This window comes from Pomacea canaliculata, linkage group LG2, assembly GCF_003073045.1.
Source record: "Pomacea canaliculata isolate SZHN2017 linkage group LG2, ASM307304v1, whole genome shotgun sequence".
In the NCBI taxonomy this organism is placed as follows: Eukaryota; Metazoa; Mollusca; class Gastropoda; order Architaenioglossa; family Ampullariidae; genus Pomacea; species Pomacea canaliculata.
The window spans coordinates 26,814,963-26,842,616 of NC_037591.1; the positions used below are offsets into that span (position 1 = coordinate 26,814,963).

General features: G+C 39.1%; 2 protein-coding genes across 6 annotated transcripts in view; both read right to left on the minus strand.

Annotated features, from left to right (window-relative positions):
- The window catches only part of LOC112557461, a gene marked incomplete in the record, with an annotated part of 80,069 nt that extends 67,801 nt beyond the window's left edge, over positions 1–12,268 (minus strand). Inside the window, 6 exon segments of the mRNA XM_025227335.1 lie at positions 339–671; positions 2,406–2,478; positions 2,700–2,789; positions 9,651–9,797; positions 11,018–11,272; positions 12,067–12,268. Of these exon segments, the coding sequence (XP_025083120.1) occupies positions 339–671; positions 2,406–2,478; positions 2,700–2,732 (439 nt within the window).
- The window catches only part of LOC112557458, a 164,655-nt gene that overhangs the window by 101,494 nt on the left and 35,507 nt on the right, over positions 1–27,654 (minus strand). For all 5 annotated transcript variants that reach the window (XM_025227325.1, XM_025227328.1, XM_025227326.1 and 2 more), the window contains 2 exons: positions 23,040–23,998; positions 22,439–22,591 (listed from right to left, as the gene is read on the minus strand). In XM_025227325.1, coding sequence (XP_025083110.1) covers positions 22,439–22,591; positions 23,040–23,998 — 1,112 coding nt within the window. The remainder of the gene's footprint in view (positions 1–22,438; positions 22,592–23,039; positions 23,999–27,654) is intronic.

Consider the following 27,654-nt stretch of genomic DNA (forward strand, 5'->3'; position numbering starts at 1 on the left):
TATGTAAGAAGAACTACGATGCAAGTTTTTATTCCCCATTTTCGCTATATTTCTGGTTCACTGGGTTCCACGTCACATTTTCCTTTGGTCTTAAAGCTGATGAAGAGAACTGTAAACATTGTTTAAACCTGTGGTCAGCACTAAGCAATCTAAGGTAGATACAGCAGCTGTGACATCTAGACTTAAAAAGCAAAGACGGAAAAATTCTCTATATAAAAGGAGAAAGTCTAAAGATTTGACCCATCCAGTCAATAGTGATGTTAACTCAGCATCATTCTGCTAAAATCTCCCATCGTATAAACTATGTATAAGGCAGATTCTCAACACTAACCTCTCACCTTTATTCTCCCATCTGCCCCGCGCTAGATGATGTATTGTTGGGTTCTCTCGAGCGTCAAACATATCCCCATGACCCTCCTTCGAGTCCAGTCTTCCAGATCTCCTCCTCTTCCTCACCTTCCTTCCTGGTTCCATTGCAGTTTGTCGCTCCTGCTGCATCCTCTTCTGGAGCTGATTCATCTTTAACATGTGCTCATACTTACCCTCAGATCGCTCAGCTAGGGGATGCTTTAGCAGCAAACTCCTCTGAAAATATTGCTTTTGCTCCTGCATCGCCACGTTTTCCGATTTCGTCACCATTTCTGCGTCGGACTCCTCCTCGGCCTGATAGGCTGCCCAAGCGAAGTGATTACTTGTTGAGGTGACAATGTAAAGTGCTTTGAACTTGGGAGGGGAAGAAGACTTATAAGGGCTGTTGTATGGCTACCACAACACACGCCATTTGCTTGATAGTGTAAGACAATTGTGCTACTGTTAAAGTCAGTATAGGTTTAAAGATAATAAAAACACTGATATTTCGTTAGAAAATAGAAAATAAACAAATTCTGTAAGGTTAATATGCGCTTTTTTGTAATATTTGCAAACAGGGTGTGGGGCAGATTTTAGGAGATATGAAGAAAGAAAAAATGGTCACATGAGAGCTATTACAGTTACAGATACACTCATTAAGTAATCTTTCATCTCCATTCACTATGATCCATATACAATGAAGAGAAAACAAAGCTGCAGAATTTCAGAATATGTAAAGTAAATGTATAAAAGTCTCACTGCTTTGTAATGTAAATCAAGTGAAAACATGTTAATGATCGAATGTTGTGGCAATTTTTAAGAAAAGATGAAAATAATGTTATAAATGAAAAACAAAGATTGTTAATGTAAGTGTGGAAAAGTGGAATAAATAGGTTTCAAAAGTGATTTAGCTAAAAACGGCAGCATTAATGATATAAACTCAAATAGTGTTATTATTCATAGAAACACTATCCAGAAAATTAATACAGATATGTAAATCATTTGTGTTTAAGTTGCCAAAATATGTTATATCCTATATTAAGTATATTTCATGCAGTACGTAAAGTTTATGCAAGATATTTCCCTCTGTACTCAGGTTAAAATACTATCGTACATGCTGTACTCGGTTACAACAAAATATTACTAAAATAATTTTCCCCCATGAACTCATTGTGAAAGTACTAAAGTGTATTCGCTACTAAACTTTGCAGCATCATTTAAAATTCTTCCAAGAAACTGTACAAAGAATAGGATGTGTGCTTTAAGTATGGCTACATTACTCGTCATCTTGGAAAAGCTAAATTTTCTAATTGTAGTACTTTACTATTGTCAGTACTAGATTGAACCGTCGTGCAGTTATCTTCAAATGTTTTGCTGGTGAGGGGCAAACATACTCAAAGATCATGATTACTTGCAACTCAATCCTGAACACGTAATCTGGTTGTTTATCGTGACTAATTTCCAATATTTCTCTACATGTTGCTCAAAGAAATCTGCTAATATATTTATATTGTCTCTACCTACCAGAATCTGTTAACTCAGACCACTGAAGTTGGTTTGATATCTTGAACACCAAATATGAGTCCTAAGAGAATTTGTAAGTATCCAGTCAGCCTGTTAACGGAACCATTACTTCAATATTCGCTTGAATCTCAACACAGAAAGTGGACTATCAGGTGTAATGTAGAATTAACCACCATCAGTAATATTTAACTAACAGAAGGATTAATGAAAGTACTACATAAATGCGTGTTAAATACACTCTCGTGGAACTTTCAGAGTCACATCTAGTGCACAAAAATCCTGTTTATATACTTCATTACCATTTTTTAGCGATGTGTCCAGCTTATTAATTTCAACTGTTATTTTTAAAAGTGCTGTGCACCACTAGCCGGATCTCTGGAGCGCAAATCCAACGACTACACATACGTATATACTGGCTATGGGACATCACGACACTTTGAGATCATTTTACGGTTTTCTGATGTCTGAACGTTGAGATCAATAATACATAACGCAATAAATATGACTGTAACTTCTGAAGACTATATGTGTACCTGATTTTTCTGTGGCCTTTTCAACACGACTTCCAATAGTGAGTGGTTTTGTGTATCCAGCCCACTTTTTCCCCTTTATATGCGAAGAGAACAAACATGAAGAAACAACGTGAAACAAGGTAACAAAAATATTAGCGAATGTAATGTGCTAACATGTCCCTTTTGTCCATCTCTACTATTAAATGATCTACACAATTGTGCTGCCAGTACATGTATTCATTGCGTTAAACAGTGTTGTATCTCACCTACATAGTTGTGACTATAAGTATGTTAGGGTCGTCACTGGCTACTCACCGTCTGGAGACTAGAAGGCGGATCATCAGCCATCTTGTCACTTCGTCCGCAGTCAACTTACAATGTCAGGGTAAGTAACTCATCTCCTTCCTGTTGGGCAATGTTTGATAATTGATAATAAGTGAGAAGCAAAAGAAATATTCGAAACATTCTGTATAGTTTGATTAGAAAATAAACATTATATGTATGTGTGTGTGTGTGTGAGAGAGAGACCCGACTAGAGAGTGAGTTTTCTGTTGCACTGGTCAAAATATCAAGGGAAACAATCACTTAAAGGGGACACGTCGATTGCAGTTGAATGACTGGCCAACAACATTCAAGAACTTGACGACCTGTTTGACAAAGCATCAGCTTTACAATCTGTGGGAATGAATGAGAAAAAACTTAATGTATTTGTTTTGGTGATACTACTGTAGTGGGCCGGTAGTCCGGTGTTGTTGTTAGTTTTGGCGGGATCTGCTAGGGCATGGTGAGAGATGGCAAATAGCGGTGATTGGCTATGAGAGATGCCAAATAGCGGTGATTGGCTAGGGTAAAACGGCGTATGGTTCCGACCGTATCAGAGCATCGCAAAGTTTACCCCTTCCCAGAGGTATATAAGGGCAGAGCTGAGACGAAAGGACAGATCAGAGTCGGCGGAGACAGCGCGCACAGCTACACGACAAAGAAGAGACAGCTCCGACCTCTAGCGCCTCGGGCGAGCGACGCAGCCGTGACCATCGTACGAGAATAAAGGGTCGCACACCTGCTGACTGTTCCTGGCTTTTTGGTTGAGTGTTGAACTGTTGTTGTCACATACAACCCCCCTTAACACTCGGTTACATTTGGCGCTGCGAGCAGGATCAGTGTCGGCAGAGAAGTGAATAATGGCTGCAGAGGGTGACAGTACAGCAGAGGCTGTACGATCGTGTCATCTATTCCGTCTTCAGAAGTTTGCCGGAGGGCCAAGTGTCGACGAGTTTGAAAGAGAGGTGGAGATAGCTCTTGCCCTAAGCCCGATGCCTGAGAATGCCGCGTGTGTTTATATTCTGAACGCGCTGGAGGGACCTGCCAGACGGCGAGTGCTGATGTTCCCTCATGACATGATAAACACACCGGAAAAGATTTTGGATGTGTTGAGAGAGTCATACGGTGAGCGGAGAGATGTTATAGACATTGTTGCCAGTTTTTATAACCGCCGACAGCAGAGTGAGGAGTTGGTCATCGAATATGCTGCGACACTGCGAAATTTACAGGCGAAAGCAAATCGCCTGCTGAGCGACGCCATATCCAGTACACACCTGGCGACACGCTTTGTGAAAGGACTTAAACACAGCCAGGTCCGACGTGAAACATCCAGACACCTGGCCGACCATGGGTCTTCTTTTGTCGATCTCCTTAAGACGGCCCGACGTGTAGAGACAGAGGAGATGTGTAATGACAGGGAGGATGAGATAAATCGTCTGACTGCACGAGTCACACAGCTGGAGATGGAGGCGGCCTCCCGGCTTCATACGACACAACAAAGTGATTTCCCCTTCGAGGCTGATCGTCATCACAAACATAAATATTTGCGACGACAGCAGACAAGGCAGCGGGGCGGCCAGCGGTCAGAACCTCCCCATGACAGCGATGGTGGAGGGGGCAGAAGGCGAGGTTTCTGCAGGTGGTTCAACGTGGCAAAAGGATGGGGGTTCATCACACCTGATAATGGCAGCCATTCAGTTATTCACAAGGCAGGCTTTCGCAGCCTAGACAAAGGTGAATTGGTGGAATTTGAACCCAGACTGTCATACAAGGGTGTTGAAGCCACGTTCGTCTGTGGTATCGGAGGAGTGAAATGCCGAGGCAGTGATCGCCGGCCGATTTCAAGAGAAAAGTCTCAAAACAAGCCAGGGGTGCAACTACAACAGCGGCAACCACAACGACGGCAAAGCCAAGCAGAACTGCAACAGGACAGATTCCATGAGCGGAGCGGCCGGAGTACCTGTAAGATCACCAGCCGGCCAGTGAATGACAGTGCTGTGTACACAGTCAGGCCCCTTGTTGACGGCCCTGCACGTGCCCGCAGTAACAACATCAAAGCAGCGAAGCCGTCTCCGCAGTTAGAGGACAGTCAACTGCCGGAGACACAGAATTGTCAAGACTACGACAGTGACCATGAAACTCTGTTTTGGTATACTACTGTTCCACCCCGTCAAGCCAGAACTACAGTGATACCAGAAGTGACAATGCCTGTGGTGCCAGAAGTGACAATGCCTGTGGTTCCAGAAGAGACAGTGCCTGTGGTTCCAGAAGTGACAATGCCTGTGGTTCCAGAAATGAAAGTGTGTGTGATGCCAGATATGACAGTAACTGTGATTCCAGAAGTGACAATGCCTGTGGTTCCAGAAGTGACAGTGCCTGCAGAGCACAGCAAATTGCAGCGGCCTGCTGTGAGACAGGCATAAACTCAGATGCATAGAAAAGTGGTGTGTGACACTATTCCATGACAATATAAATACCATGGACATGTTTTGTAGTTGCGGTGATCGTTGACACCCTAGATGACACTTTAGTTGTTTATTATCATGACTAGTTGTTTATTTTGCTATTTTTGTTCAATTTGTTTCCACTTTTACACGGCTGCGTCTAAGAAATATCATGACATACGAGACAGATGGACGGAATGCCTGCCCTTATATACACCTCGTGCCCATGCAGCAGTTATTTTAGGTAAATAATACCAGCGGCTGATATGACTAGGCGTTGCTTGCGGCAGCAACAGATTTTCTTTAGAGTTTTAAATATTTGAAGCCCCCCCCCCCCGAGGCCAGCATAATTAGGTGAGCTTTAATATCAGCCCTAGTCTTGCTAGCTAAAGCTCATCAGCGAGGACGCTGTTGGAGAAAGAGTCGGCGGGGATGTAGTGGGCCGGTAGTCCGGTGTTGTTGTTAGTTTTGGCGGGATCTGCTAGGGCATGGTGAGAGATGGCAAATAGCGGTGATTGGCTATGAGAGATGCCAAATAGCGGTGATTGGCTAGGGTAAAACGGCGTATGGTTCCGACCGTATCAGAGCATCGCAAAGTTTACCCCTTCCCAGAGGTATATAAGGGCAGAGCCGAGACGAGAGACAGAGATCAGAGTCGGCGGAGACAGCGCGCACAGCTACACGACAAAGAAGAGACAGCTCCGACCTCTAGCGCCTCGGGCGAGCGACGCAGCCGTGACCATCGTACGAGAATAAAGGGTCGCACACCTGCTGACTGTTCCTGGCTTTTTGGTTGAGTGTTGAACTGTTGTTGTCACATACAACCCCCCTTAACACTCGGTTACACTACGATAAGTCATTTCGTTTCTCTCGCAGAATCTACTTCAGCGAGCAGGAAGCGAGAAACAGTCCTACGGAAACCTTCTGATCACAGTAAATAATACACAAAAGCAGGTAAGTATGAATACGTTTTCAAGTCATAAGAAAGTGCAATGACAATCATGAAGTAAACAACACAAGGAGGCAGGAGAAGAAACAGGCACAAAATTATGACTAGATAATATTCGAGATTAGATACACTTGTCATTGAGCGGATCAAAGAAGATGGCAGAATAACATAGAAAGTAAAAGCTGGTATGTAAAGGTAGTTTTTACTGAATTTACATCCCAAAAGCTGGTTTTTATTATTACTACCACTGGTGATTAGGAGACCCTTGGAACCCTATAAGATCATCAAGTTTCTAAATATTTTTTATTGATTTCATTTTTACTTTGCATTTACAGTAAACAACACGATATAACAAAGGTTTAAAAATCAAATGATTAAAATTCTGAACTGAGATATAAAGCATAGTTTGGTCATAATTATAAAGTTTAATAAATAATTTAGTTCATAATGTAAATATTTCAGCAGTGATAATTCTTCCACCTACATATTTAATAATCAGGTTTCATATGCCAGTAATACCCTTAATATATCTTTAGATAAACAATCGTTGTTCTATTTTAATCGGTTTGATAATATTTATAGCACATGTCACTGTTTGCGCTTTCTCAGGTAAATAACATTTTAAATGTATTATTTTGTTCAGATGACGAACTGAGCTTCCAACGAATCTGTTAACGAATCTTGTGGATGATCGCCAACATTATTTATTTTCCTAATAAAGATCCTAAAGGCACTCAGACTGTCGCTAATTGTGTGAGTGTGAGGGCGGGTAGACCTGAGATACCAGCAAGCTTTTGACTATGCTCGCAAATGTCGAAATGCTTTTAAAGGCGTTGTGTTAACCCCGTAGTGGTCAGACAAACCACTGATCAGAAACAATGTCAGCAAAGTAAATTTTATTTAAATGGACTGGTCTTACTTCACAGATAACGATGATTGAACACCGGTGAAGCATTCCCATAACCATAATATACGACAACCAGTTACTTGATCTCCTCGAACAGAAAGTGCGAACACAGATCTTAGCTTCCCACGTACATGAAATATGTTACATTTTAATTGGTTGTTGCCGTTGGACACAGACTTAACACAGGACATTGTACTCCGAGTTCGAGTAATGTACAGAACCTAGAGTTTAAGGTACACGGACTTTTCGCCGACGGACGTTTCGCCGCCGGACGTTTCGGAGCCGGACGTTTTGCCGACCGGACGTTTCGCCACCGGACGTTTCGGAGTCGGACGTTTCGCCGCCGGACGTTTCGGCGCGGGGCACTTCATTTCAGCATTTCACGCGGGACCTTTAGCCGAAGTCAATTGTGTGACGCCCCTTAGCTCACACATTTCTCTCGCCATTGTATCAATGTATCAGTGAACTCTCTCTCACTATCCCTTCTCATGTGAACCGTTAGCTCACACATTTCTCTCGCCATTGTATCAATGTTTTTTCTCAAAGCTGTTGCGCATAATCTGTGACAATCAAAGTGAACTGTCTGTGAAGTCTGTGTGTAAAATTTGTTTGAAATAAAGAATTATTGCGGATGCCCGCGGGCGCTCACTCACGCCCTAAAGAGCCTGTGATACCCTTCGCCCACCGTGGGCGCCTGTTAAAATGGCGGCTGACAGCGAAGTCGAGAATATAATTTTGTTGATGGACATATTTGACAACGACGACGAATTAATAGAAGCAATCTATTGCAGCGCCAAACAATATACTTCTAGTGGCATTCATTTGGGAACTAAAAGAGGAAAAAAAGTCCATAAGAATTAAAGATTATGTGGAAAGAGCAATGCGGTAGTCAAGTATATCACGTAAAAACAAACGCCGAGTAGACTTTCTGTTGTTTTGGTCCCGATTCGAAGTTTCAAGATCGAAGGCAAATTCATCTACCATCTCTAGAAAGACATGACAATGAAATCTGAACTTTTAATATTATTTTTCGCTGCTGGAATGAAGTAAATAAATCTTCCAAGGAATCTGATACACCGTTCTAACCGCTGTTCATTGTTTTCACATTATGGGATGTAACAGGATCTGATGTAGCAGATTATTCCCGCAAAGGAATGAGACTTTTAAGGACTTACTGACTACATATGCAAATCGTCAACAGTGAAATTAGATAATAAATAAATGATTGTGCTTTTGAGGATCTAAAATTTGCAGAATATATTTATATTGTCTCTACCTACCAGAATATGTTTATAACTCATACCACTCGAGTATGTCTTTAATATCTTGAACACCAAATGTAAGTCCTAAAATATTATTTAGTGTTAGCCTTCCAGTACAAGGAGGCAGAAGAAGAAACAAGGAAACATTATGGATAGATAATATCCAAGGCTAACTAGATCCGTTGGTCACTGAGCTGATCAAAGACGATGGCAAACACTGATTTAGAAAGTAAAAGCTGATACGCAAAGGTAACTTTACTGAATTTAAATTCCAAAAGCCAGTTTTTATTAATACTATTACTGATGACTAGGAGACCCACGGCACATTAAAAGGTTATAAAGTTTCTAAATGTTTTGTATTGGTTTCTTTTGCATTTACAGTAACTGCATGTAATAACATAGGCTTAAATATCAATTGGTTAAAAATCTGAAATTCGATATCAAACACCTTTTGGTCACAATTTAATAATGTAAATATTTCTACAACGATAATTCTTTCACCTGCATAATAATAAGGCTTCATATGCCATGAGTGTGCTGGTGTAAGGGCGGGTAGGCCTGCACTACAAGGAAGCTTTTCACAAAGCAGGATGTTAAAATGCTTGCTTTCTACAGGCGTTGCGTTAACCATGTTATGGCCAGACAAACCACTGATAAAGAGACTGTCTACAGAGGAAATTTTAAGTGGACTGGTCTTACTTCACAGATAACGATGATTGCAACCCGGCGAAGCATTCCCATAACGCAGAATACACAAACATTTAGTTGATCTTCTCGAACACAGATTCTTAGCTTCCCACGTACACGAAATATGCTACATTTTAATGGCCTGTTGCCATTGGACACAGGCGTAAACAAGGTAGGACTTTGTACTCGGAGTACTCCGAGTTAGGCTTTCGTAATATACAGAACTTAGAGCTAATCATGAATTTTTTTCGAGCGAAATAAGCTCAAGAGAGGTCACACTCAGTTACGCCCTCGTTTAAAAGACCTTATTTCGGGTCACAAAGGCAACCTTGTGTCAATGATAGTGGTGTACAAGTTTGCTAAGTGGTGAATACGTATTAAAATATGTTGTAAACTATTGTACATTTACAATCAACTAGGCGTGTTTACACAAACCTAACAAGCACACGATAATATTGCAACCAGATGAATGTCAAAAACAGCCATGATACAAACCAACAATTACCTGTACACGCCTATAGCTTCATGTTCCTCAGTACCATCTTAGGTGTAGATCAAACAAACAAAGCTTTACAAAGTGGTTACTGACTGCTAACATAAGAGCACAAAGCCAAAAGGACAAAACAGTTACTAGCTTCAACATTTTGGGAAAAGATACACTGACAATAAACGGAATAAATGACAAACACAGCTTACCTTGGCTGCCCTGTCACCTCACAAGCAAGGACATGCATACTAACGGCTCGCTAGTCAGCCTTGATTTTAGAGTTCTAAATGTGAGATACGTTATCAGTATTTCCCGGACCTTCAGCTCGATCTAGTCATGTAATATCAGGTACAGTCCTGTTGGACAAAACAAAGAAAAGGGAAGTTGTATCGATAATTATTGCTTCCTACCAATAAACACACAGACAATAACATTGAATAAAAACCTTTGTTATTAAGTGAAACATCATCAGCCCATTTCATTAAAACAAATCCTTTAAAAAAAGAATTTGAACGTGGGCTAGCATACTCCATAGGCTGTCTTAAGTTTTCGTCTGACGATGACTTGCTGAACTCATTTTTTGTCTTGGTTATACCTGGGCCGAGCGAAAAGTGCTAAATATTAACCCTGAAGAGAAAAACATGTCCTTCACAATCCCACCAGCAGCATGTAGTAAATATCGACCTTACTGATTTTTACTATTTACTTGGCATCACAAAGAATAACAAGCAACATAATAATCTATTTATATAGAAACCTTACACAGAAAAGTAATTCAAGCAATACCTTTACATAACCTAATGGGATGGTAAGTACTCAGTGCTCCCAAGCAGAAGTGTCATGAGTCAATTGCTCTAAAAAATATTTCTTTCGTTCAGCATCAACACCACTGAGAGCCAGACAGCAATATTCAAGCTCATCAAAGCAGCTTAGGCCTACACAGTTGCACACTTATGAAAAGTCTCTTTGACTGTCAGACAATGATGTTCCCACAAGCTTAAAACACACCAAGTGATGTACTAGGCAGCCAGAATTTCATCCTTCTACTGGGTCACCTGAAGAAAAAAATACCTGATGATGCAAAAGAATGCACAACACAGATAAAAGAAAGAAAAACTTTGTAGCTCCTTGACAGTGAACTTGATCGTGTTACAAAAGAATCACAATTGATGGAAATCAAAATAAATCTGGCACAGGCTGAGGTAACAAATACTAGATCGAAAAACAGATGGAAAATGAATTGGTAATGCCAGCTGCTCAAAGTGTTGACCAACTGATTGAGGTGATGTTGTTTGATTAGAGTTGCCATTCAGATCAGGAAGTCCCACACTTCTTGCTATATTGGACAGCACAAAGGAACGCATGATGATTTCTGTTGCTTTGGCAGGGATGCATCTAAGTCATACAAGTATTTTCTGAAGGATTGGATATTGAAGGGAAGACACTTATGTACTTTTAAACCATGATGCAAACAAAAGGGTGCAATATATTACAACATGAAGTAAAGACACATACTAATCAGCCCACAAGCAAAACTTGTGCATTTTAAGTCTGACAAAGCAAAGACAGTATTTACCTTAGTTGTGCCTGAAGGAAATGGAATCAATTTTTTAGAACACTATTGGTTCTCTCAATGATGCTCCTTGCTGAGCTGTGGGCACAGTTGAACCTTTCCTTGGCTCTAGTGTCTGCATTTTAAAAAAGGGGGTACTAAGCCAGTTCCTCAGCGGGTAGCCATTGTCTCCCAGAATCATCCCATGCCAACGCCAAAAGTGTCAGCCACTACAACAGGCATTGTGCCTGTTGCATAAAATTGTAATGCCATCATCACCTGCAAAAGACATAGGAAACATTATCCACCTTAATGATTAATATATTTTAGTACTCACATCTAAATGAAACTGTTCATTTTTAGTTAAAAGGGATGACGTGAACATTAAACTATTATGATTATTTACCTCTTAAGCCACATGCTTACAATTTGATACATATACTGCAGGGAACTGCCCGTCAAATTACATCAAACTATACCAGATATTCTGGGTGATCTGCTACTTTATTTTGTGTTGTTTTACTTAAATACAATGACATCAATATTTTTTAATAATGTTTATATACTCTAAAACAATTAACACTCTGAGCACAATGAATGGGCCACAATTGTGGCTCTGCTCTATGATCCAAGAATAGCAAACTGTGAATTTTCTCAGATTACTGTTGTCACCAGATTTTCATTGTTTTTATTGTAAATTTCAAGTTTTTTTCCTTTCCAAAAATGTATAGGTTTCTTGGTCTACTGTTTACCTGAGGGCAGCAATAAAAAAAAAAAATCACCCACTGTCATCACCATCCTCGATCAGTTATACGCCATTGTTTTATAATGTAATTATATTTATATGTCATGCTAAAATTATTAAATAACTTAAACGTAAAGTTGTCAATTACACTGTTATTAATTATATATTAATATAGTGGGCGGTATTCTATGTTATGCTTTAGAAATCGAGGACGCGGTAGACTGAGAGTTAATAGGAAAAATTATTCTAAAAAAAAAGTTGTATACAATACCCTGTGTTATAATTACTTAAGAGGTAGATCAATGTCTGTAGTGTTGACTAATCTAACCTGCAACAAAGGCGGAACAGAGCCTTTTCGTTGAAAATGATGGTCGCTATCATTTTCCACTAAGTTAAGTTCGCACGACGGAATCGAAAACGATCAAACAAATCGATGTCATACATTTCAAATGGATTTGATCGATCCCTGAAGATTCTGTCTCTTCTCAATTGTCGACGCTGGGCAAATCGGTAAACAACGCGATCAACCGCCATTGCTACTTTCAAAACTGCGGTGTGCGCATGCGTAATGAGCTTGTCGTGGCCAATCAAGCCGGTGGTGGTGGTGGTGGGGAGGGGAGGGGAGGGGAGTCTTAAATTTAAAGACAGAGATCGCTGACAACATATTTCTTTTTAAGCAGCTAATTTCTTTTGCACACCGAGGTAAATCTCTTGCAGGGCCTCTACCTTCTCTGTCCACTAAACAAGTTTGCAGAGAGATTTGAGCTGTCACATAAATTAAACCACACAGACACGCTCCTTCCCTCCTACCCTTACACAAACACTGATATCAACTTAAGATTCGAAAGGTTGTGAAGGTATTAGCAAACTGCGACATACACGATACACGAAGGAAGGACCCGGGTACGCATGTTGTGATAGGGGGTCACAGTGGGCGTCTGAGGTGGTGGTGGGGAAGTCGGTGGTGGTGGTTAAACAAACTGTTTTTGCAGCCACCCTGAATCATTAAGTCTGATAAGCGTACACTCCCCGAACCCGAAGCCTGGTGAACAAAAGTGGGTTCATACAGCTTGTTTGTGATAATGTAACAAACTGTAGACATGTGCAAACATTCTTGGTGTTGGTTACTTTTCCAGTTACGTGCCATTTTACCCTCATGCAGTCCTGACATTTGTTTTTCTTTTGTGGAATGATTAGATCAGCCGCTGTGACCTACGTATTGTTTTGTTTTTCTTGTTCTTGTTTATCAAATTTGCACATACCACACAAGCATTTTTCACATGCATCAGCATCTTGCCTTTTTTTTGTAATGATCTCATCTACTTTTGTAAAGAACCGATGATTGGTGATTTCATTCTTTTTACAATCAACAAGTAGAACAGCAAATAGCTGTGTATGCTTTGATAAAGTGGTATTAGGAAAAAAAACCCACGAAAAATATAACACTGCATTACTCACCTGAGAACACCTGTTTCTGCAATCTCTCCATATGGTTTTCTTAATATTTAAACTGTTCTTAACACAAAATTCTTCTTACCAATAGAGCAAAACCAGTGACTGACTACAAAACTGTACAGAAGCAACACTTCAATATTGAATACACATACATCTACACTTGTATGCACCACATGCTCAAGCAAACATATATATCTCCCTTGAGATCTCTCATAGTGTGTTCTCCTTATATTTAAAAGCTCTCGCCCACTATCCCCATATCGCTGGAGAGAATACTCGTTCTCTGAACCTTTCAGCACATCAGAAACTGCATCTCTATACTGCTTCACCTCTTCTGGGGCCACCAGGCTGTTATCTGAAACATCATGTAGAAAAATCTGAGGTTTCAGATGTTCTGGCGTGTGACTTCTTTTATCAGTGGACTTGATTGTCTACAGTAAGCTAACTATAGTCTTCCTGATGTTCCAGAAATACTAGTCAATACGAGTCAAGTGCAGGAAGTTTGAGTTCTTCACCAGCTCTGCATGGACATATTTCGAAGGAATCCCGCTATCATTTTCTGTTATTGCCTTAACCAAACTAAGCCGGACAGGAATGGGAGCCACAGACCACCTGCAAGTTGTTGCTGCAGGCCACACATTGGTCCAGTCTTGATCTGTTGGCATCTGCAGAAAGCGAGGAAGTGGAACTGACTTTTCTTCCTCTCTACACTCTTGGATTCAGTCTTGGGCTTAAGACCAGCTACCTCAAATGTTCGAAACTCTTCTTCAGCTTGTTTCAAGCTATTTTCTTGTCGTTTTCTTAGATATGAATGTGAAGTCCGAGGAAAAGTATGCGTCTGTGTTTGGCTGCCTAAGAAACATGCTGGTCGAAATGAATTTATATATAATTGTTTCCAGATGAAATACACCATGCTTTGCACAGACACAGCCATGTTGTTCTTTGTGACCACGAGTAGTCAATGACTTATGCACGCATGTACACACACATATACACATCATACACGTACTTACAAATACACACATTGTCTCACACCCTCTAACTCACCCCTACACACAATAATTCACCCACAAGCCAACACCGTAGGAACAACATTTCTAGAGATAAATTTCACATCAGCGAGCAACTACAACTATTTCCAGACGTCCATGGATCAGCGTCTTCTTTTCAGCTATAAACAGGGATTCTACTTCTTGAAGGAAAAGAAGGAAGACTCCATTGGATTTGTGATTTGCTTTTCGGGTGAAGAGAAGTCTGACCAACAGTACGACAACAATAATTGCTTAGATAAGCTGTCATCCCGATGCCCATGAAGACTGAACATTTTAGTTAATAAACTCCCATATTGGTTTTCAACAGCTGCTGCTGATAACAATCACTTTAAATTAGATTTTCTTCTCTACTTTGCTTTTTTTCTCCCTTGTAAACACGTTTAGTCTTATCTATCAATTACATTTTTCAGTCACTTGCAAAATATCGCACCAAAACTATAAATGAGGAATAAATTCAATCTGCTTTGATACACACACTTTATTGATTACAAGCTGAGTCGGTTACAATGAAAATAGTTTCAGTACCTCAGGTTGACGATATCATCAGAAGGCAGACACATAGGCAAAGTGATCTTAGCATGCTTTGGACAGCAAAAGTCAGAACCTGCCTAAAATGACAATGACAATTCATTTAAGGTGTTTATTTTATCTATCATAAGATGTGACCAATGCAGAAAATATTACCAAGTAGAAAAAACATTAGGCAAAATAAATTGTGATGTAGCCCTAAGAAGAACAACCTTCTTTTATTGACATTAAGATTCATAATTCTTGTTCAAAGTCTAGCCAAAGTGTTTTTGTACCACCTATTGTTTTTAATGGATAAATATTCTTTTGGCTGCAAGTTGACTTTGAATGACAGGAACTATTCATATTTCGTCTTCTTCCATTTTTGAATGTCTGTTTTGGTTAAAATAATTGTCTGATAATACTTTGTTGTCATATCAGATATCCCGTTGAGTTTCCCAGACATGCTGTTGACGAAGTGTTTCATAAGACTGTCTGCGAAGTCTTGTCACGAATAGCTTAAGGATAAGCAACAAAAATCTATGCATTTTATATAAGTGTCTACATACAAGGGATATCTACCAACTTCCCAATACACAGCTATATTTGAAGAGTGTAGGGGAACATTAAAAACATGCTTAAGTGCAAATGTGAGGATTTTTTCCCATATGGTTTTTTAACTAAACCCCATATTACTGCAGCATATTTCAACCCTGATTTTACCTGGGAGTCAAGGAGTTTCCAAAAGATGGATAGTTCCGCTTTCAAAAGATCTTAAGAATTTCTAGCACACATTTTTCCCTTGAATGCATAGCTCATTCCAGCCTACAGTAAAGCTCATCTTAGTTGAAAGGTGTACTCCTAGATATTTGCAGGTCTTTTTCACTTTCACATCTATACCACACAACCATTTCTCATTGAAGGAGAGGTAACCACTTTTCCTAAAAACCATAACATTAATTTTATCCAAATTGACAGTCAACTTTAGTTAACTGCTTCTTGTTTCAGTAAATCTAGCTGATTCTCTAAACCAACAAATGTGTCAGAAACAACAACCCATCATCTGCAAATAATAGTAAAAATAATTTCTACAACCTTAGGTACGAGCCTTGATCTCATGTTTACCTCCCTTGCGTATTTCTCATTGATTAATGAAGAAACATTTGAGAACTTTGTAAATATGCTTGGTTGACACCTTGAGGACATGGAAACAAATCCGTATGTACAGGCTTCTATGTAACATATGCAGAAACTGATCTATGTATCTATAAATGATATATAAAATTATTTGAGAGAGAAGGCAACAGACAACAGAAATGAGAGAGAAAGGGGAAAAGAGCGAGTAAGGTGACCGTTCTAACCAAAACGTCGTGAACTGTCAACTAAGGGAAGGGACACCAAGGCTGTGAGTATTATTTCTATTTTCTTACACAGGTACTGTGCACGAATAAACGTGGCTCAAATGAAGCAATATATTGAAAGTTGACAACATAAACATGGATGAACGCGTTACCGACAGAAATCAACCTATCAATGATAAATCAAGTGTCGTAGTCTTTGTTTAAGGTGGAGGTCCACTTTGTCCGGCTCTTCACCATTCATTCAATTTACACTTGCTATAAAATGTATTTTTGCACTTGTTACTACTATCTTGTGCTTTTGTCGCTTTAGTATTCAAGTATGAAAACCCAACGATGAACAGAGAATTGTACTGATTCTACATAGTTCATAATACTCATGCTGGCAAACATTATTGATATAATCATGCATATAAAGTATCAATCATACGTTAGAGGGATTAAGTTTTAGAGTCACTTGTTTCAAATCATTAAGGTCAGATTACACGATTCTGTGGAGCAGAACGGCGTGAAATTAATAGAAGCTTTTTCAGAACGTTTTACTATGTCATGCTTGGATATGGGTGTCTCATGACAGCTTTTTGTTTGTTTGTTTTTTTTATGTATCGACGGCACTGAGAGGCTGCACTAGTATTGACAACTAGTGACCCAGCCCATTGCTCCGCCCATCGAAGTTGCATTGTATATGCGGTCCGGACTAAAACAAACATGGTTAATAATAATAATAATAACGACGACGACGACGACGACGACGACAACAACAGAGGAAAAATGCATAATTTGTAAAGTGCATACTCACTGTCCTAAGGAGCAAGCTCTAAGCGCCTGAGAACAAGAACGAAACATGTACAACATACCAGGGACAGGAAAACAAACAAACAACATATAAACTATAAAAGAATCAACAACCGTACTAAACGAAGAATAAACTCAAATACAGAAAACACAAAGAGGAACCAAATAACAAGAACAAGAGCTGAGAGTAACATGATATTACAAAAGGAAGGGTGTGAAAAAGGACTAGTATTATGGGAAAGGTTGTTAGAGTAATGTTTATGGAAGAGGTGTGTTTTCGGTGCATGTTTAAAGGATTCAATAGTGGGTAGGTGGCGGATATGGAAAGGGAGAGAGTTCCATTGTTTTGCTGCACAATAACCAAAAATTCTATGGCCATAATTATGTTGTTGTTCTAGTGACAGGAAGAATAAGGAGATGATCATCAGACGAGGAGCGGAGTTGTCTAGCTGGAATGTAAGGAAGAGCAGTTCGGAGAAATAATCAGGGCATGGTGAGTCCTGCCATCTGAGAGCCACTTTATATGCAGTGCATATATTTATGCTTTGTAATGGAACTACGTACTGTAAGCATATAAATATTATCAAAAGCCGGTTGTAAAAGAATAAAATATATTATACCGAATCTTGAATCCTGCTACATCATTCGTAAGGAATGAACAAAAGAAAGATGAATGAATAAAATAATTCACATTTTTTGAGAAAACAGTATTATTTTATCTGTAAGAAATTGTATAAATTATTCATTATAAATTGCATATTATATATAAATATTGGAATTAAATTTAACTCATAAAAATACACATTAAATGTTAACAAAATCTCCCTGTAGACATACATCAGTCAATCCTTCTTACTATCTAAGATCTCTGGTTGTAAGTACAGGTTGTAAGAAGGAAAGTTCATTTTCTTGATGATCAAACATAATAACAATGATTTCACTGATGACTTATCGGATGGTATCCTTAATTTCAGTGACTGGGTATTGTTGTTCCAATGTACCAACAGTCAATGGGGACTAATATTCCAGAATATATATATATCTTATACACACACACACAAGATTTATCTTAAAGCATAGAAAACAAATCAAACAAACACAACATCACTGACACCTCCACTCGGGACTAGACGTTCTACATTAAATGTCGCTGTCTCTGGGGACGAGAGACCTAACCTTCTTCCATCACAAACGCTGCCTCTTGGGGTCAGCCGTTGTACACAAAATGGCGCTGCCTCCAGGGGCGAGCGACCAACATACTCCTACAAAATCAACTCCAACTCACGAAACAACAACAGCAGCAACAACAATAACAACAAAACTCAGCAAGAACTCCATGGCATCTACCAACCCCATTAGTCCGTGACATTAGCGAGGCCCAAACACTTACAGGCCATCTCCCCGCCCCGTAGACTGCGCCTATCGGCAGTTATGACAAAAACAAATTACTAATACTTATCTATATCTTTATAAATACGCGACAAATTCAACAAACAAAATAATCCGAAATAAACAAATAAACATTGCATTAAAAAATACAACAACCCTTTGTTAGTCATGCGATAGGTGCGGCTGGGTCACCTTCGCTGTGCTGGCTGTTTAGTCTCATGTCACCCAACTGTGACACATAGATAACAGTATGACAAGCGATTTGAAAAAAATATATATAATCAGATTTGTTTGTTTTTGTTTTTTTGAACATTGAAAGAACAAGAAATAATGTAAGAAGACATCACAGTGTATATATCACATAATGGGTATGAATTTACGACCTTCTAGTGAGTTACTATATCACTCTTTAATTCTCTGTCCTCCCCCCACTCTCAACACACAAATTCCCCTTTCTGACTTGCTGCTTTGCATGTGTGTGTTTGTGTTTTATGGATGTAAAAGAAATAAATATTATGATTGTCCGTTATTAGGGAAAAATAATACGAGCAGTTTTGTCCTGAATCACTAAAGCAGTAATTGAAAACATCTCTGTGTTGAATCTTTTTGTACAAGACATAATTAAAGAGAAGGTCATCACACAGCTGACGAAGTTCAGACACGATTGCCTCCCTTAGACCACAATTTACGTCTACAGGTTTCTATCACCAGCATTCTCCTTTCTCTGCTAAGAGAGTGATAATGAAGAATGTGTAAAGAAATATACATTAAAGGACGGTTCTTAATCAGGTAGTGCCGAAGAGTCAAATGTCATAAGTGCTTTATAAACTCCATGTCCTGGCATTATATTAACAATAGCGAAATACACAAGAAAAATGAATTACAAGAGTTATTGGAAATACCGGAAACTTTTCTTGTTCCCACCTCCTTTCTTGAAATTTGGTGGAATTTATGGAAGGTGAATTTATAGATATGTCATATTTTTGCATTATTCAAAGTACAATCATTGTTACATGTGTTTTTACACAATGCATAATTCATTTTACACATCACACATCATACATCGATAATGTAAAAGATTAATAATTCTTGACAGACATTATGATACTGATAATATTGCAATGTACCCTTTGTACCTCTTCTTTTTTAGCCATATATCTCAACACCCCTTCCTATAAGCAAATTGCAGTGGGTCCAATTTACTCTCTACAGATGTTGAGATGAGATTTTTGACATTTTTTTCGAGAGTTTTCATTATGGGGTAAGTTCGTGGTAATGGCCGCAAATCATTCGGTTGACTAGAAATAGGTTGTTTGGGGAGTGGCAGGATGTTGGAAAGTTTCCAGAGTGCTGGAATGTGCCCAGAGCAGAGAGAGAGTTGAAAGAGATGTTGAAACACTCCGCCCACCAGCACAGCACAGCAGTACCAGACACGCCCACAGATCCCATCAGCCCCTGCGTCTTGTAACCTTGACCCGCTGTAGCGATTCCATCACACAGACTTGAGAAATAACTGTCATTGTCGGAGACAAGAGACTGTCTCAGTTCCCTAACTTTATCAGAAAAATCATGGTTCTCAAAATGTGCATATAAGTTATTCAAAACATTTTGCAAGTCCTGATCGCTCACCCATCGAGTTTGACTGATTTCCTGTTCATCTTGTGATTAGCAGACGCCATGGACTTGAACCCCTGCCAGGCATGACGAAGGTCACCAGCACAGTCACGTGACCCTATCTTATCTTTATTCTCTTTTTCGTTCTTTTGATCGCGTCCCTTACCTTCCTGTCCGCAGATCTTTATGCCATGGCATCACCGGTGAAATAAATACGTTTTTTGTTATTTAGTACATGTTTCAAGCTCGTTACCCACGGTTTGTTGTTTGGAAATGTGAAAATGGTTTTACAAGGTTTATCAAACTCTATCTTTCCAGATAATGTCTATTCTTTACAACAAATTTTAACGACTTGAGTGATTTGCTTGACGTTTCTCTATCTACAGAAGTACATAGGGCACTCAACGGGAATAAAATTGTGAAATCTAGATTGGACTAAGAACTGTTAAACTTTTTAATAATGAAACTCCCCAAGCCGCGATGAAATTAACTCATTAGCTATAATAGGTGTCCGACGTAATTAAGAAAACAAGGTACTCTTTATTGTACTTAAATACTAAGAAGTAACTTCAGTAAGTATTTGTCAATAGCCCGAATTCATAGGCAGATCACTCACAATGATTTCCATCAACATCCTGTGGTTGCCTTGTCACTGTACATCTAAAGGCTTCCTCATTTGTAACTTGCTGTTATTTAGTTGGCGGTCATGATGTGTCTTTAGCAGGCTGCTCTAATCTTCGCATTGTTTGTGCTGTTGATTGGTTACTCTCCGTTATGTGAAGAACATTTTCAGTTTTTTGTGTGTTGACATGTTGAGCGAAAGTTACATCACCGTGGACATTCCCAATGTTGATCACAGGACCTGTTCCACTGGTACCGTTAGAAACATTTAGTGGCTGAAACATGAATAGGTATAATAAATTAGAAATATACATGTCAAAGACATGTCATTCACAAAAACTCGAATTAGATGTGTGTATGAACAACGACTTAGTTAACTTGTTTGGAAGCTAGGTTGAATTAAAACTGTAGAAGACGACATTTAAAGCATAAAAGTTAGCATGAACAAACATGAAAAAGCTTTAATCCACGCTATATAATTTAGAAAATAAAATATTGCAAGCAGTCACACAAATAGAGATTCTGCTCTTTCTGTATCTATTTATAAAATTAAGCCAAAATATCTTCCTTCTTTATAAAACATTACATGTGAGTGATAGTAAATAATGTGTAAATGTTTTCAGATTGTAAGTTTTTAATAAAATTAATTTTGTGCTATTAATGTATGTTGTAATTTCAGTTATGGCATTGGGATCTCTTTTAACCGTAACCAAGTAAAACCTATTTTAAACTAATAATTGATTTACCACCTCACCCATCTCCCCCAACATCTGTTATGGGGACAGACCTACCGAAATAAAGGGTGTCATTGTCCTAATGTATTTATTTATCGCTTCGTTTTTTTCACTAATAGCTACAAGTAAGCTAAAATAAACTTAGTGAAAACAGCTTTTACCTGGACACCAAACTGGCACCGTGCACTCGACCACAGTGGTTCTACACTCTCCTGCGTTTTGTGCGACACAAGAAGGAATGCTTTTAGAGTGGAAGGCATCACTCCATTTTCACTTGTTTTACTTTTCAGCGTCCATCCAGGAGTGAAAGGGCCCAGTTCTGTGTATTTCACCGCCAGATGATCTTTGGAATTGACACATGCTACTTCGCTCCAATTAAGACAAAATGTCTGGAAAAGAAATATTTTGAGGAATCATTCTTGCGTGATTTCTACAAAATAAAACGGATTCCAGTGGTCAGTTAAACATTTCTGGTATACCAAGTAACTGTATACAATCTGTGAAATCATGAAAAATTTTGCGTTATCTGGAATGTGATCCATCAATGACAGACATTTTATCAAATAAGCTTTTCTTCGATGAACAGTTAGGTATAAAGAAGAAGTAATGCTAAATGCTGGTAATTATGCTTCAAGCACTTAGTTCTGAATTTTAAATCACTCAAGCTCTTGTCCCAATCTTTTTCTCGAATTCACCACCAAGCTGACGAGAAACCGCCCACACTGTGTCCAACTGTCTATTGGTGGGAGGCTACTGTGACACCTATGTGTTGTAGATGGTATGCTCTGATGGCAATAGCAACAGCGAGTAACGGAGCCCCGCAAACACCTGGAGTATATGCTAGATAGACGTTAGCACGGAAAAAAGTAAAGTTATCAAAGTACTTGGGTGCTGAGCTCTTCAAGGACGACCATTCCTAGGTGGACATTAGCCTCAAGATCAAAACTGCGACAACAGCAAAATAAAGACTGGACAGAACATGGGACATCAGAAGCATCCTTATTCCTCTAAAAGAGAAAGGCTAGAGTAAAAATTATTTTTCTTTTCTTGATTATCCCACGAATGAAAGCTCGATGTGGTCATAACAAGCGAATTTAAAGTAGCTATGATTAATAGTGGAGAAAAAATATACACAGTGTCAGACGGTTTGTAATAATATTTAAAAAATGTCATACGTTTGCTGGTGCAGGCGTTGTTTTAAACTCCCACATAGTCTTCTGCTCATCATCGATAATGAGGTCCACTTGCAGTTCAGCTGGCTTTAACACTTTCTTTAGTTGAAAAGTTGTACTCAAGACCACTATGAATGAGTGGAGCTGTGGATTCCACTGCATGCCATAGAATTTTCAAAATTTATTTATAACATCTCACATGCCATCACGTTTCTTTCTTACACTAATATGCTGGTACTTATTCTAAGACAACGACATACGTACAGACACAGAGGCTCACAAACAATTCACGTAGATCTTCTGGCTTGTAGGGACTTTTTTAAAGTACGCAGAATAAACTTAATGCACTTTTTTTAGATTTTCAAACATTAGTTGATCTTAAAATGATTTTTTTTCCATTCACCCTCTTCTATGAAATCTGCGTCTTTCTGGCATTTCTCCTGTTCTTCGTCATGCGTCATATAGAATTCTATTTTTATCTATTAACTAGCTTACGTGTCTTTTAAAACAACCTTCCATCCATTTATAAATTTGCTATGTATTACAATTCTACTTTCGTCTCCTGTTTGATTATTTCTCGTAAATTATAGCGACTGTGTCTCACCTGTCTAAAGTTTGAAATATGTAGCTTGTCCCAGAACCGTGTGATGACGGACACTTCCGGAGACTCATTGTCAAACGTGGGAGATGCATACACCTCCAGGCCGATGTTGAGACACAGACCACAGTATGTGCACACGTAGCCACTGAAATGTGACGTCATCACTTCTACCTGTCTTTCTTCATTTACATAAAAATAGGCTGCTAATGCCTCTTTGTCAGGTGACTGTGTCATGTCTTCCAGTCTTTGTCTTTTGTTGACAGTTATTCCTTCTTGTCCTGCCTTTGTTATGCAGTAAACGTGGAGAAGATCTACGTCATAGTCAGAAGGTAGACAGGTCGGCAAGGTGATCTGAACATATTTCTTGAAGCGAAAGTCGGAACCTGCCCAGAACTCAGCCAAGGGGCTGACGATGGTTTCCGTAGCGGCCAGCTTCAGTTTGTGTTTGATGTACACGTCATTGACACAAACAGAGGTGTGAACTGTGACATTTGTATTGACCTCTACAGCGCCAGATGGGACCGTGAGAACGACATCAGATCCTTCACTACGTAGTCTGCCTCCTTCTGTAGAGATTCGTAGAATATTTTGCCAACAGTAGCTAAAGATGGGGGACGAAGTAGTGTCTTCGCTTTTCTCAGCAGCTTTCTCTTGGTCGCATTCATCGTGAAGACGGTTTGGCATTCTGACATGATGTGGAGTTTTCAGACTTATTGTTTTTTTCAGATCAACTGTGATTTTATACTGAAACACACAGCCCTCGGAATCAGCGGCCAAAGGAATGATACTTTCCATTTCCGTTTTGGTAATCCCTTTCTTAGAACAGGTTTCAAGTTTTTTTCTCTCGCCTTTTTTATTTTCTTCCGTAACTTTCCTTTTGTCCACATCGTTATCATCCTCAGAATTTTCATCAGACTTTACGCCAAACGCCCATTTAAAAGTGTCTCCAACATAGTAAAACCCTAGAAATTAACAAAGCGTGACGTTTAAAGTTATACCTGATCTTTTAAATATACAAGTATAGAGATTACCAGGTAAGTCACTAAGGTATAAGGAATAGGTATAGTGACAGTTACAGTTCAGGTCTATGTTGAGAACTAAATTTGTCTAAACTTGACAAAAGTTCAAGAAACCGACACAGTGTATCTATCAATCACTCTACACTTTTTCAGACAGGTTCTTAAATAAGTAACTATGATATCTTGCGAATACGACAAAATTTACAAATATTTAACACACATTCTGAGGTTTCTGGGGACCACGGAAAATCTTAGTACACCTTTCGTTAAATGAATGGATTTTAAATGAATGAATGTTTACTTCCCTGCACGATTCTTGACACTCTTTGACATACAGGGCCGCTGAGAGCCAGCCCGGTCCCCGGGACGCGAATTTGCTTTTCCCGAAGAATTGTTGTATAGCGACCTCATCCGAGCCTTCGGATTGGCCGCTAGCTCACGTGACTTACTCTCTAACCCAATACAGCTTTGCACATACACATATCGCACTGTTTTGGGTTGTCGTCTGCTCGATGTCAAGACTCCACATACGGCAGTTTGTGGCAGGAATAAGCAGTTTTAATAAATATTAAAAAGTACGCGCGCTTATCTGCAGCAGTTTACTGTACAGCTTATCATTTAAGCGAGCATTTGGCACAATATCGAACAACGCCAGTATTTTAGTCATCATGTCGATTCAGATGACACACACAACTAAACCCTGTGAATCAGGTGTACCAATCAAGGAATATCCTGACTTGCTGGTATGTATATATTTGTCAATTTTCAGACTTCATGTGCACGGTGTACATACATTTCTTACGATAAAAGTACGTGTTAATCCCAGAGAAAGACGTACTTTTGATCGGGGAAGTTTAGACAGTAGTTTTGCCTTATACTTTTGTTCTTCACACAAAGCAGCATAACTGTCTTCCTCTATTATTTTCGGCCTGCAAAAATATATACATTTGCCATTATATATAGCCTATATATAAGGTTCCCCAAAATGAAGATTTATTCAATTTTTGTTCAAAGAAATCATTTTCCCAATGGTTTTCAGAATGAGATACTAATGCTTAATTGTGTTGCCTCATTATTGCATAAAAACATTTCTTTACTCATGAACAACAATTATTAAATTAAAAATATGAGGAATGGTAATTGCTATTAATAATGTTTGAAAAATGAAGAGCAAAAACCAGGCTCTTGAATTTCTAACAGTTTAGTAAAACAGCAGAATCATTCATAAAATAATGTATTACCATTATGCACTTAGCATGACTGTTTCTCTGCTGTTCTAATTCTTATGCAACAACAGCATTACTTGTTAAAATCAGGGTAATGCTAAATACAGCTGCATGCTATTTTTGCTTCTCCTTCTCCTAAACATTGCTGTTTTATTAACAAAACATAATTTTCATTGTAATATAAAAATTAACTGAACTTTGCTATTTTAACATACATTTTTTTTTATATTGACAGGCTGTTTTTGGTTTATACTTAGCATTCAAAATTTCCAAAATGCTTATTGCTCGCTTTTACATTGTTGTTGAATTATTGGCAGGCCATCCTTCCTGAAGGACAGAATATCATGTCTGCTGGTATTCAGCAATGGGTGAAGGCAAGTTAAGTGTGAAATAAGAGTGCGCCATCACTACTGCAGAAAGATGCAAGAGCTTGGTTTGACCAACACAAGAAAAAAGGCCCAGATTACATGGCGTGTAAAACAACTGCCCGAGTTACTGGGAAAGGAACCCTACTGAAAATCTAATTACAGTGTCAGCACAATACTTTGCCAAGAAGTAAAACAGCAGATGAGAAAGCCAAACTAAAAATACAAATTGCCCCCGCTCAGATGACCTTGACAGTCAAAGCAACTACCATGTAAGTTCTTGTCTTTCGATATCAGTATTACTTTGGGGTGTGTGTGTATGGTGAAGAGTATATTAAGTCATACATCTGTCATGTTACATCTACAGCAATGTATTTAACTTTCTGAGTGGTTTTGCAATATATTATAACATAGCTAACTATTTTGTCCAGGAAAAAAAGCAGTGACCATCATTTGCCAGCTTTGCCTATGATTGTGCATATTGAGCATGTGCATAATCATCCAATCACAGGCAATGCCAAAGTAATGCAGCACCGGGATGTGTCAGAGGACACAATTCAAAAATTTAAAGATTTGTTTGCTAGAGGGCACACTCCAGCATCTGCTCTCAATATGCACAAATTTAATCTGCATATGGTAAACCCAGACAATTACATCTATTTGGCCTCGGACCGTTCAGTTTGTCCAGACTTGAGTTTTGTTTACAAGTAAGTAAAGTCTCTTGTGATACTACATTAAGTGCATCATTCATTGAACATTGAATGGGCTACTCTCAAATGTTGCAATGCACAAGGTTACATTTTCAAATAAAGTCACTTTTTGTGTTTTCTGTTGGAAAGAAGCAATGTATATGGGGTCAAATTACATGTAGCAACTATCATGGATCATAAGGTTTGTAATATAAGTTAAACTGGAATAAGATTGAGATTTTCCTGATAGACCTCTTGGTACCAAAATTATTCAATTGTCCACAAGAAAGTGATGGTTATTCCATTTTAGTTTAAACATTAGTTTAATAAAATAAGTCCACGAGACAATGCAGTGTTCAGAAGTGACCAATTGAATTCTCCCAAATGCTATTCTCAATTTAAACAAACATGCACGAATATGCCTTTTTTTCCAGACTGTATGCCAAAGTTTTCCAGTAAAGAGCTATGGTCAGATTCAGGACAAGGTCTCCTGACTGCTGTAAATAGTCTGATTGAGAACTATAACAATGAACAGAAAACTGAAGTGTGCATCAATGGAGCTCATTAAGGACAAGACTGTGATTGCTGTGTATACTCCTTTAATGAGGCGCATTAGCGAGAAGCATAGGCCAGCGGTGAGCTGGTTTTCATTGATTCTACAGAGGAGTAGACCGTTACAACTGCAGGGTCTTCCTCCTTCTTAAACAACTACACACAGTGCTGCTGGAGGTTTGCCACTAGGGTGCATTATAACCACCTCTGAGTCAACAGATAACTCCTAGAGCTAGGCTTTGACTATGTACAAGAGGCTGCTCTCAAAAAGATCCTTTAATGGACGAGGGGAGAGAGGGCCAGTTGTGTAATTCCACAGATGACTGTGAAATGGAGAAAAGGCACTGAAAAACGGTGTTTCCAGAATCCATTCTTATTCTGTGCGTGTTTCACATTCTTCAGGCAGTATGGCGGTTTTCTGTGGGACAGTAAGCACGCAGTTCCAAGAGATGATCGTCCTCACCTCCTGAAACTTGTCCGAAACCTTGTGTACGCGGACAATCACAGCAGCTGCAGGACTGTTACACTGTGTAAGGAATGATCCTGTTGCTCTGCAGCACAGCAGTTTTATAGAATATGTCAAACGATTGTATGAGCGTCAGCATGTGTGGGCCATCTGCCACAGAGAGCAGCTGCCTGTTCGTGTGCAATGACACCAACAATTATGTTGAGGCAGCCATGCGGAATTTTTAAAAGATAGGATCTTCGCAAAGAGTTCGTGCATACAGTCCTGCACAGTTGCTTGATTTCTGCTACAAGCTTGCCAG